This window comes from Poecilia reticulata, chromosome 19 (genome assembly GCF_904066995.2).
Source record: "Poecilia reticulata chromosome 19, P_reticulata-male-v2, whole genome shotgun sequence".
Lineage (NCBI taxonomy): Eukaryota > Metazoa > Chordata > Actinopteri > Cyprinodontiformes > Poeciliidae > Poecilia > Poecilia reticulata.
The window spans coordinates 24,740,606-24,753,928 of NC_088848.1; the positions used below are offsets into that span (position 1 = coordinate 24,740,606).

The 13,323-nt window shown below is 41.1% G+C and overlaps 1 protein-coding gene across 4 annotated transcripts in view; it reads left to right on the forward strand.

Moving 5' to 3' along the window:
• Nucleotides 1–665: 665 nt before the first annotated feature.
• Nucleotides 666–13,323, forward strand: part of lipf (lipase, gastric) — a 56,803-nt gene continuing 44,145 nt past the window's right edge. Inside the window, exons 1-3 of one of the 4 annotated variants that reach the window (XM_081600393.1) lie at nt 718–854; nt 3,858–3,966; nt 9,827–9,955. In XM_081600393.1, coding sequence (XP_081456519.1) covers nt 9,830–9,955 — 126 coding nt within the window. In that variant the 5' untranslated portion in view covers nt 718–854; nt 3,858–3,966; nt 9,827–9,829. Of the gene's footprint in view, nt 855–3,857; nt 3,967–8,497; nt 8,521–9,826; nt 9,956–13,323 lie in introns of those variants that run through there. The other 3 variants (XM_008438087.3, XM_008438085.3, XM_008438086.3) reach the window with 3 other exon arrangements.

Below are 13,323 nucleotides of genomic sequence, written 5' to 3' on the forward strand. Positions count from 1 at the left end.
CATTGATTTTTTACAGCAGACAGCCGCTCCTCTCTCTTGCAGGTACTGCGAACCCCCCCCCAACTAAATCTTTTAGGGGTACGCAGTACCCTGCCGTACCCCCTTATTTTCAACCCTGTATATATGTACATTATAAACATGTATCCAATATATATTATTCAGTATTAATCATTTATTTGTGTTTGTATAGTTATGTAAATATGTATTGATATTACTAAATAATTTATTAAATAATGAACAGCTGTGTGCTTTGCAATATGCTCATCATACATCAATATCAGAATATTCCATTCCTATTCTGTTATAGCCACTAAGCATATTTAAATATGCTGAACTATGTATTAAAAACATACTTAAAAAATACAATTGTTTATAAATGTAGCTTTGATAGATGTTTGAATATGGTTTCAAGTAACAAAAAGCGTGTTATGATTGATTAAATGCGCTGATACGTCATTGTGCTGCTAAACACATAAGGCTGAGTGGAGTGGTGGACCGCTCCAAGATGGCCGCCCTAAATCTCGTCAGCGACAATAGGCGAGAGCGGTCCATGAGGCGTCTATCCTTATATTATGTCTATGTATAAAACCAGGTCCTTCAGAACTGCAGAAGGCAAAACAAAAGTTATTGCGCCATTTTGATTATCTCACATCCGGAAAGAAACTTCAAAATAAACGTTGTCTTCCGACCAATCAGAGAAAGAGTGTCATGAAGTAAGTCTATGACACGGAGGCGTGTGACCAGCAGAGTTCAGAGATCAGCAGTGATATTGGACGATATTTGAGTTATAACAGCTTCTTACCTGACAGAATTAAGTACAGCAAGTGTATCCGGGTGGAAAAGGAACGGATCCGGTAAGCGAGTTAAAGCAGTTAAATAAACTAGTAACAGGCTTCAAATATTAGTGCTAACTATGTATAACTTTAGTAAGTTAATAAATCTGTAGAGGCAGAGCTGGAAACTTAAAAGCGAATTAAAACATAATCTTGTTCAAAACGGGCTTAAATTAAAAAGAGGGGCTGAAACAGGCTATAAACGTGTTATAAAGATGTGTTGTAAATATTTACACATGGTATAGTTTGATTCTAAACATGGCTACTGGCTTAAATCAAACAGAAACATAATCATGTTGTCTATGGCAGACTGTATGGCAGTCCGTTTTAACATAAATTCGGTTTCATTCTAGAATTCTAAAAATGCATTTTGACTAGACAAAGCTACATTTGGACTATCCGGAATGGTAATTAATATATCTGCATTGACATTCTGACTAGTAAGAATAATAATCCAAGATTTCTTCAATTACATTTTGAGGAGTCAAAATTCCTGTCAAAACGTCACCGGATCTGTCATTTGATGGGACTCATATATCCGCAATTACCAGTGGTGAGAAGTAACGAAGTACTTCGTTACTGTACTTAAGTACAATTTTCGTGTATTTGTACTTTACTTAAGTAGATTTAATAATGGGTACTTTCTACTTTTACTCCACTACATTTTACAGTAAGTATCTGTACTTTCTACTTCACTACATTTCTACAAAAGTGTCGCGTTACTCGTTACATCCAAGTTGCGTTGCGCTTTTTGTCCGTTAAAATGTGAAGTTCAGGGACTTAAGGTGGCGCCGTAAAATCCGAGCAATGACGTGACTTAGTGTCTGTTGTCACCCATCGGCTCCACCTTTACTCGCACGCGGAGCTCCAGACATGCGCAGTGGTTTCCTCTGAGCGGGAGGAGATGTCTGTCTAATCGTCAGTAATATAATAGCGCTGCATAAATCGATATGGCGACATGTAAAATCAGCAGCGCTTCGCTTTCACAGACAGTGGCGACTTCGTCCAACTTTTAGCCTCACTTGGAAGGAAAGCTTAAAGAAAGGTAAGCTCTGTGGACGTGATGCTAGCAAAGCTAGCTGTACTGACTGAGACACACATGTTGCATCCGCGCTGAAAAAAAGTTGTCACTCATGCACTGAATTATTGTGTGGAGGTGTTGACTGAGGTGTTGCAAATATGGGACAACGCTGTGACCAAAGTCAGCATTGATATGACATTCAGGAACGATTCGATTCTTCTGGAAGGATCTTTACTGATTAAATTTATTTCAGCTCTAAGTATTTAATATCTAGGTGTTTTATGGGAATGTGGATCTTTCAGATCAATTTAGAAGCAATTTTGATAGGTAAAATTTAATTTTTTTTGTGTCACGTAGCTGGTCTTGACTTGGTCTTGGGTAAGTGGTCTTGACTACAACTCTGCTACTGGCTCCTCGGTTCCATGTCCTCCCCCACCCACCTTCTTTCCATCCCCTTTCTGTAGGATTTCTTTAAGAATAAATGCCACTAGTGGCAAAGTGAAGTTCATGCTGTTAGGACAGGAGACAAGATGTTTCCATCCCTGAAATTATGATGCATAGAATCACATATCTAAGTCTAAACTATGTTACAGAGTAAACACAATAAAAACATGCTTTATCTGTGGCATTGTTCATTAAAATGGCAAATTTCTAATGTATTAAAATTAAATACAATCTGTTCCCTTAATGATATTGTATTAGGGATTTGGTAATGCATTCAGCAAGTACTTTTACTATTAATACTTAAGTATTTTTAAAAGCCAGTATTTTTTTTACTTTTACATAAGTACAAATGTTAATGTGGTAGTTTTACTTTTACCTGAGTACATTTTTGTCTGTGTATTTGTACTTAAGTATTTGTACTTAAGTACAAATACTTTCCCCACCACTGGCAATTACCGTATTTTCCACACTATACGGCGCACCGGATTATAAGGCGCACCTTCAATGAATGGCCTATTTTAAGACTTTTTTCATATATAAGGCTCACAGAATAAACGCTACAGTTAGGGTTGCCACCCGTCCCTTATTGAACCTATACAGGACGCGATTTGTTCCGTACTCTGCAAATGTGGATGTATAATAATAAAGAAGTGGTCCTCCAGTACTTTATATAGTAGTCTGCCCCAGTCATTGTTTGACTCACGGTGTTGGTGTTGTGATATTGTTGGTCTGTGTTACCCAACTGCTTTCTGGGTAACACAGACCAACCGACACGCTGCCGCCGCAGTCTCTGTCTCTCTTTCCCCGTCCCCCCGGCTTTAAATGTGTAGGGGCTGGTCCCTTGGTAACCCTCGTCGAAGCACCCCGGATGAATGTCTAAAGCCACTTTGTTGACATAAAGAATGTCCATAAAACAGTCTGACTCCGGTTGGCGAGGAGAGCCTTCCGCGACTGGGCCGGGATGTGGCTGGACGATGGTCACCCTTTTCCTTTCGCGCACAGCATGTTCGTGGAGAACGTGGTGCTAAATGACCTGCAGACGACCTGATTATCAGGTCGGTAGGTAGATAGGCCAGTCAAACTTTATTAACAAACCAGCGGTCTGACAACTATCCCAGTATGCACCGCGCACTTCTTCTTCTACGGGCGAAAATGAAGTCGGCGGCTGCTTACTGTAGTTGCTAGACCTGTTGTGGCTCAATATTGGTCCATATATAAGGCGCACCGGATTATAAGGTGCACTGTCTGCTTTTGAGGAAATTGAAGGTTTTTAGGAGCGCCTTATAGTGCGGAAAATACGATATATATATATATATATATATATATATATATATATATATATATATATATATATATATATATATATATATACGGTCTTTATTGTCATTCAGTTGTATATTTAATGTAAATATTTAACATTCATACATATAGAATAGCTTCAACTCTTCAGGGAAGGATGTTCTCAAGCTTTAGGAGTGTTTAAAGGGGTTTTTGACCATTTTTCAAGAAGCGCATTTGTGAGGTCACATACTGATGTTTTGTGGAACTAAAATTCACAGATTTCCAAAATCTGAAACGGAATGCCTTGTTTGGATCAAAGCTTGTGCACGACCGGATTTGCAGCTCAACTGTCATAGGATCAATAAGAACAAAGGAGTGTATGCTGGTGTAAGTATTATAGTTTTGCTTTCTTTGTGTTTAGTGAATGGGGATAATAAACCTTTTAGCTAAGTACAGCATAATGGCAGTACCGATACAACTTCTACATCTTGAAGCCTGTCTGTTATACAGTCTTACATTAGCTGAACAGATCAATATGCAATGTGTACCGTATACATTAAAGATTGTATTTTCCCTGAAAAGGCTTTTTACTAAACTGTAATCATGTTAGCCACGCTAGCACTGAGTACAGTGTATCAGGCCTAAGCACACTCAAACATTTGCCAACAACAGAAATCACTGATTTCAAAAGTAACCCTCAAAACCATGAATGCCCGACTTACCCAGCCTTGCAAGAACAATAGGCATCAGTGATCTTGTCCACAGCTATATTTATGCTGAGGGTGTGAGGATCTGCTGTTTTCCTCATCGACCGGTAGCATTTAGCTGCAACGCGCACAATGTTGGAGGCATAGCGTGGCTCAAACACCTTGATGTTGTCCAAAAAAGATGACATGAACTTGTTGATTCCCCTGTCCATTGTCGTGGCTGATATTTTGTGAAAATCCGGCAGAAATGCTAAACTAATCGACTCAGAAATACTCTGCAGAGAGTCAGTCGAAATGAAAGACGCCATGTTTACATAGAAACTAAGCTCCGCGACGCTTTGTTTGTGAGACATGTAGTCACGTGGAATTTTTGAGGGCATTTTTGGGCAGAGATAATTCATTAATTCAAGATATCTCAAATAGAAAAGCCATCTAATTAAATATATCTCTAATTCATTTGGAGACATCTCAAAATGGCTTGTGACTAGTGAAAATTATTATCCAGATATTTTTAAATTCAGTTTTGCCTAGTTTTTATTTGTTTTCAAGATATCTGGAAATTAATTTGCACTAATCTTATCTATGTCAGACCGCTGGTTTGTTAATAAAGTTTGACTGGCCTATCTACCTACCGACCTGATAGTCAGGTCGTCTGCAGGTCATTTAGCACCACGTTCTCCACGAACATGCTGTGCGCGAAAGGAAAAGGGTGACCATCGTCCAGCCACATCCCGGCCCAGTCGCGGAAGGCTCTCCTCGCCGACCGGAGTTGGACTGTTTTGTTGACATTCTTTATGTCAACAAAGTGGCTTTAGACATTCATCCGGGGTGCTTCGATGAGGGTTACCAAGGGACCAGCGCCTACAAATTTAAAGCCGGGGGGACGGGGAAAGAGAGACAGAGACTGCGGCGGCGGTTGGTCTGTGTTACCCAGAAAGCAGTTGAGCATAATTTCGCAACACCAACACCGTGAGTCAAACAATGACTGGGGCAACACATAGACATAATATAAGAACAGACGCTTCATGGACTGCTTTCGCCTATTGTCGCTGACGAGATTTAGGGCGGCCATCTTGGAGCGGTCCACCACTCCACTCAGCGATGTGTGTTTAGCAGCACAATGACGTATCAGCGTATTTAATCGATCATAACACACTTTTTTGTTACTGGAAACCATATTCAAACATCTATCAAAGCTACATTTGAAAAGAATTGTATTTTTTAATAGTTCAGCATATTTAAATATGCTTAATGGGCTGCACAGTGGCGCAGTTGGTAGAGCTGTTGCCTTGCAGCAAGAAGGTTCTGGGTTCAATTCCCAGCCTGGGGTCTTTCTGCATGGAGTTTGCATGTTCTCCCTGTGCATGCGTGGGTTTTCTCCGGGTACTCCGGTTTCCTCCCACAGTCCAAAAACATGACTGTCAGGTTAATTGGCCTCTCCAAATTGCCCCTAGGTGTGAGTGTGTGTGTGCATGGTTGTTTGTCCTGTGTGTCTCTGTGTTGCCCTGCGACAGACTGGCGACCTGTCCAGAGTGTACCCCGCCTCTCGCCCGGAACATTAGCTGGAGATGGGCACCAGCTACCCTCCCGACCCCACTGAGGGACAAGGGTGAAAGAAAATGGATGGATGGATGTATTTTTTAATACACCGGGAGGAGGCCTTGGGGAAGACCCAGGACACGCTGGAGGGACTATGTCTCTCGGCTGGCCTGGGAACGCCTTGGGATTCCCCCAGAGGAGCTGGAAGAAGTGGCTGGGGAGAGGGAAGTCTGGGCCTCCCTTCTGAAGCTGCTGCCCCCGCGACCCGACCTCGGATAAGCGGAAGAAAATGGATGGATGAATGGATGGATTTTTAAAGTATGTTTTTAATACATAGTGTCATGATCGTGTTTCTGTGGTCACAGCCTCTCTCCTCACCACCTCTCAACCACCATTCCTGAAACATAGTTCAGCATATTTAAATATGCTTAGGGGCTATAACAATAGAATAAGAATGGAATATTCTGATATTGATGTATGATGAGCATATTACAAATCACACAGCCGTTCATAATTTATTTAATAAATTATTTAGTAATATCAATACATATTTATATAACTATACAAACACAAATAAATAATGCTTAATAATGACACAAATAATGATTAATACTGAATATGTATTTGATATATATATATGTGTTTTTCAGCCGACGAGTTCTAGCTTCAGAGAGATTCAGCAGCTGAGATTGAGTCCAAAATCCAATCCGAGATTCATCCTTGCTGCAATGAATCCGTCTCTCTTTAAAAATATCTCGATCTTCTTCCTCACATCGTGTCTTTAGGAAACCTTCAAAACAAAAACGGAAGATTTGAGAGCTATTTTACTTTAGACAGAGTGAAAGAATTACACATAAATAATAGTCTTTACCACCTGCGTAAACTTTGCTGGTGAATGTTATAACACGTAATATAAGTTTTATATGTTACATTGTTTCATTTCTAATGTAGGCTCTTGTGTCAGATAATCTAAGTCAATGTTAGAGAATAATTACTTATTTAAATTTACGGAATTTCGGTTAGCCTTCATAGCGGGGCTGAACCCGTATTACACCAAGCACTATAAGCTAATATGTGCCAATCCATTTATGCCAATGGACATAAATACAGTAAGGTAATATTCTAATCACAATATATACACAATAATATGTCCATCTTACTTGTGAAATGTTGTCTGTGGAGCCTCACATCAATAGTCCATCGATCAGAACAACAATATCCCTCAGTGCAGAGGCATCTTCTGCTGTTTTGGTTGAGCAAAGTAGGAGGGACGACCTCTCCAAGATGGCCGCCGTATTTCCTGCGCGGGAGCAGCCAATGAAGGGTCTACTCTTATATTATGTCTATGGGGAAGCCTACTATATAAAGTACTTGGGGACCACTTCTTTATTATTGTACATCCACATTTGTAGAGAACGGAACAAATCACGTCCCATATCGGTTCAATACGGGACAGGTGGAAACCCTAACTGTAGCGTGTATTCTGTGCGCCTTATAATGCGGTGTGACTTATATATGAAAAAAGTTTTAAAATAGGCCATTTATTGATGGTGCGCCTTATAGTGCGGAAAATACGGTACATAAACTTTACAGGGAAGACGGGGAAAAATGCTGGGCAGCGTGTTGAGATGTAAACGGCGCATAATGTTTGGTTCACAAATATACATCATTCTCACCGCTCGCTCAAAGCACCTCTGAAAGCGCGACTACAAGTTATTCCTGCGGTTCGTAGAGCTGCGCAACCAGTGCTAACGCGGTGGGGTTTAAACTCTTACCTTAATCAATAACTCCTCATAACTGATCACAATTCCTCCCAGGGGGTTGATGTAAATATCTATAGAGGTCAACGTGTGTCCAGTTCGAGTGAAAGGAGGTGCGCGCGATCATCGCTGAAGTAAACTTTAGACATCCAGCTGCTGAGTGATCCGCGCCGAGGTGATCTTCAGAGATCAAATGTGTGCAGCCAACACGCAGAGGTGCCAGTGGTCTGTTCAATGCATCAACTGTTAAAAACTATGAACCCATCTTTCTTTCAGGAATAATTCTGCCCTGCCAGTGAAATGTTCACCGCAGAAGAGATGCTTGCAATCTGGCTTACAGAAAAGAAAAAAAAGATAATTCCCTCAGCGCATTTAATCGATCACAACATGCTTTTTTGTTACTGGAAACCATATTCAAACATCTATCAAAGCTACATTTGAAAAGAATTGTATTTTTAAAGTATGTTTTTAATACATAGTGTCATGATCGTGTTTCTGTGTGTTTATTTTTGGAGTTTTTTGTGTTCAGTTTCCTTCCTGTGAGTCTCTGCGTCTTCACCGTTGATTGTTTCCCAGGTGTGACTCGTTCCCTTGATTACCCCTGTGTGTATTTAGTCCCACCTGTTGTCTGTGTTCTTTGTCGGGTCCTTGTCTAAGCTTGTCGTTTGCATGTCTAATATATGTCAGTAGTCGTCTTAGCTCTCCGGTCGAACTGTGAAGTCCTGGTTAGCTTAGCTCCTAGTTCAGCCTTCGTGTCAGTTGCTACCGGTAATTAGCCGTGTGCTTTTGTTCTCTGCCATGCTGCCTGATCTGGACTGCTTGAGCCACCTCTTAATTAAATCTTCATTATCACCATCATCATCTGGGTCTCAGCGCCTCTCCTCACCACCTCTCAACCACCATTCCTGACAGAAGGACCTGACCTGACCAGACCGGTGAGGAGCGCAGTAACAACATCATGGACCCAGTAACCACCCCCACAGCTCCACCATTCTACCCATTCCTCAAATCTCCGGAAATCCACAACATTCAGCATGACCCGTTCATGCTGAACCTAGTTCAAGAGTTCCACAAGGAATTTCTCATTAAGAAAGGATTCACCTCACCTGGTCCCATTCCGTCTTTCCGCTCCGTTACCTCAGCACCGTTCACGCCACCTCCACCAGTTCCAGTTCTTCATTATCACCATCATCATCTGGGTCACAGCGTCTCTCCTCACCACCTCTCAACCACCATTCCTGAAACACCCTCAGTGTGTGGTCTCTCTCTCTTTCTCTCTCATTCTCTGAGCTCAGGTCCTCTACCAGAGGCCTGGGAGCTTGAGGAATCCTCCAGTATCTTGGCTATGCCTGGAACTGCACATTTCTGGACTGAGATGTCTGATGTTGTTCCTGGGATCTGTTTTAGCCACTGCTCCAGTTTGGGGGTGACTGCCCCGAGGGCCCCGATGACCACAGGCACCACTGTGGTCTTCACCTTTCAGGCCTTTTCCAGTTCTTCTCTGAGGCCCTGGTATTTCTCCAGTTTCTCCTTTTTCCTGATGTTGTGATCACTTGGTATTACTACATCCACCACAACGGCTTTCCTCTGTTCTTTATCCACCACCACAATGTCTGGTTGGTTCGCCATTACCATTTTGTCTGCCTGGATCTGGAAGTCCCACAGGGTCTTAGCTCGGTCATTCTCCACCACCTCTGAGGTTTTTCCCCACTTTGATCTCTGGGCTTCCAGTCCATATTCTGCACAGATGTTCCTGTACACTATGCCCGCCACTTGGTTATGTCGTTCCATGTGCGCTTTCCCTGCCATCTTGCACCCTATACATATATATATATATATATATAAATTTATTTATTAAAAAAATATAAAAAATATATATTTTTTAATTATTTAAAAGTTTTCTTTTTAATAAAAACAAAAGCACACAATGCTTAGCTTGGTGGGGGGACACATAAAGCATGGCAACCTGCCAGGCCTATAATACGCTGGGGGAAACCCTGCAGTATGCTCATTTAAAGTAATTTAAAACGTTTCTGTCTAAATAGACCCAGCAGATTGCATCGAGTCATGACTTTCAGCATTCACCCCAACTTTTACGAGCATGTAGCAACAATTGCTTCAGTTCTGTCTGAGTTGTGTCTTAGGAAAGATAGCAATATAGATGGGACATAAAACAGGTGGCAGGTTTAACAGATTTGTGTCTTGGTCCCTGAATGCAGCACTTTTAACTCTCTTTTTCAGATCATGCTGTGCATTTGGGTGTGCATGTTGTATCTCTCCACTCTCATTCACCGAAGCTGCACCATTGGTGGCCAATGCCACTCAGATGAATCCCCCTGGAGGCTGGACCCCGAAGTGGATATGAACATTGTGAGTGTACCTTACATATTTCTTAGCCTCAGGTGGTACTGTGTTTCCTTTTTACTGCAAGGGAGCAGACTCTTCTCACGAAAATAGGAAGTTTGGAGCAAGTGGATTTAATAACTTCATATACATGACCTGATGGAGTTTTTTCACAATAACTTACATAATAGCTGCTCTGAAGGATGATTTTTTTCTATAAAAATTTTAACTTCCAACCCGGTAACATGATTTTTTAATGTGCTCAGTCTGTTTATTTGGTAAGAACTGATATCCAACATTCACCATGGGTAAGACTTTGGACAGTTCTAAGACTAAAGAGCTGTCCAAAGATATCAGGGACAAAATTGTTGACCTACAAAAGGCTAGAATGGGTTACAAAGCCATAAGCAAGAAGCTGGATGAGATGGTGACAACTAATGGTGCAATTATTCAAAGAAGTACACCATAACTGCATTACTGTCAATCGACCTAAGCCTGGTGCTCCATGCAAGATATCACCTCGTGGAGTCTCACTGATCATGAGAAAGAAATCAGCCAAGAACTACATGGGAGGAGCTGGCAATACACTGAGATGTAACAGTTTAGAATCCTGGAGTGCATGCAAGGTTCCAATGCTCAAGAAAGCTCACATCCAGGGCCGCCTCAAGTTTGCTAGTGAACATATTGGTGACTCCGAGAGAGACTGGGAGAAGGTGCTCTGGTCAGATGAGACCAAGATTGAGCTCTTTTACCTCAACTCAACTCGACATGTTTGGAGGAAGAAAAATACAGAATATGACCACCATCCCCACCAACAAGCATGGTGGTGGAAGTATTATGTTTTTGGGGTGTTATTCTGAGGGCACAGGGCAACTTCCCTGCATCGACAGGAAGATAAACGTGGCCAAGTATTGCAAAATCCTGGGTGACAACCTTGTTGCCTCTGCCAGGGCACTGAAAATGGGTCGTGGATGGGTCAATGGCACAATGACCCAAAACATATAGCCAAGAAAACAAAGGAGTGGCTCCATAAGAAGCATATGAAGGTCATGGAATGGACTAACATATATATTAGGGATATATACATTAGGGATGCTCTGATCAGTTTTTTTGCTGCCAATTCTGATACCAATCACCCATGAGGCCGATCTTAGCCGATCACCTGGATTGACTGTTAATTTTTCGCTTTAGGTATAAATGCTGCTATGTGATCTGACAAAATGGAAAAATAATCTGGCAATAAATTTACCTAATTTAGACAAAATATTTGCAGGCACAATACAGCAGCTATTCAGACAAAAGGACAACTGAAAAACCTGCAATCAGTAAAATAATATTTAACAGGAAGGCTCTCAGTACCATAAATTATGCATGAGTCAAATAAATATCACAACACTGCCTACATCAAATTAATGTCAAGAAAAAAAGAAATATTCATTCAGAGTCAAACGCAGGTTGCATCAAAATAAACAATCCTGAGTTACGGAATCAAAACTTGGCCGGTAGGGGGAGGTACAACATCGAGACTCCGCCTTCTTTGCCTCTTCGAACTAAAGTCAAAAGAAGTCAAGGACGGAGTCACGGGGCGGTTGTTCCGGTGTTACGTCAATCTGCGTTTCCCCATCAGATACGGTTCCCCCTGCGTCTTCTTGCTGCTCCGCCCTGCCCACGTGGCAAAATACGCGCGTGCTCGTGATGAGCACTGAGAAAGCACATGCGTAGGGAACTACGGACACCGTGAATGCTCAAACAATGTTTCGGCAAAGTTGTCACTTTCTTCATGTTTTAGCGGGAAATTAATAATAATAACAATAACAACAATAATAATAATAGTAATAATAATAATAATAATGATGATAAATACATATATCACATATATATTATAATTATTATAAATGTATATATATGTTTAGTTATATATTATTTCATATGTATTTATGAAATAAAACAGGGCAATGTATTTTAATGCTCGATATTACCCATCAGATACCGTTCCCCTTGTTTTACAGTGGGGGAACGGTATCTGATGGCCATCAGATAGGGTTCCCCCACTGTAAATATATATATATATATAATTAAACATATATACATTTATAATAATTATAATATATGTGACATGTATATGTATTTATCCATCCATCCAGTTTCTTCCGCTTATCCGGGGTCGGGTCGCGGGGGCAGCAGCTTCAGAAGGGAGGCCCAGACTTCCCTCTCCCCAGCCACTTCTTCCAGCTCCTCTGGGGGAATCCCAAGGCGTTCCCAGGCCAGCCGAGAGACATAGTCCCTCCAGTGTGTATTTATCACCATTATTATTTTTTATTATTGTTATTAGTATTATTACTATTTGTTTCCCGCAAAAACGTGAAGAAAGTGACAACTTTGCAGAAATATGTTGTTTCACTGGATAGAACAGGTTTGATCTGGGACACATGGAAGGTCCGATGGATGCGTAAGGACGGAGGGAGTCGAAGTCGCACAGCTGAGGGGCCAATGATTGCCAGTACCTCGAAGGGACCAATGAACCTGGGAGCAGGCCCGTGCAGAGACCACTTAAGGGGCAAGTGCTCAAAAAAAAGAAAAGGGGCACATCTAACCGCATTCTAGGACAGAATATTAACAAAGCCACTCAGCTTTCAGAGTTTAATAAACAATGATAAATTACTAAATTGTCAGATATACAATCAAAGCTAAGGGAAATATCTATACAGAGCATACAACTATGCATATGTAAGATATTTTATTAGTAATTTCTTTCTGCAGGTCTATTTTGTTATAGGAAATGTCTGTTACTACCCAATAGTAAGTCCCGCCCACTCCTCACAACTCTTCGGACTCACTACTGCCCAGTTCTCTGTCTAACAGGTCCGGAAAATCCCCAGAAACTCGGGTCTTACCCTAGCGATAGTTTGTGGAGAATTATCTGTTTAAACTGGGGTCGGAAAGGACTCGTCTAGCTCTGACTACCTTCGATCCAGAAGTTATGACCTTTTACAGTTGAGGGGCAATCCGCTGAGTAGCCCTCACAGCGACATAACCCCTACAACCACTCCTGTTAACGGTAGCTCCTCTCCTAAAATAACGGCACTTGTTAACGGCTAGATTAAATTTAGTGACTTAGATTTAAGTCCCAAGGTCATTATTTTAGTTTTGGCTAAAAGCAACCTATAAAACATTTCTACTTTTTCCTCCCAGAATCAAACTTCATAGCTATTTCACAACCATCAAAGAACTTTAAGGTGACTCATTAATTGAATGTCCACAACATCTTTTAGATTTTCTTAAATGCTAATTATTTTATTAGTAAGGCAATTTTGCAAGGGTCAGTACAGCTTAATTCAGTAGCAGAAATAATCAAATAAGTAAAATCAATAATCTAGCCTATCTTTCCCTAATGC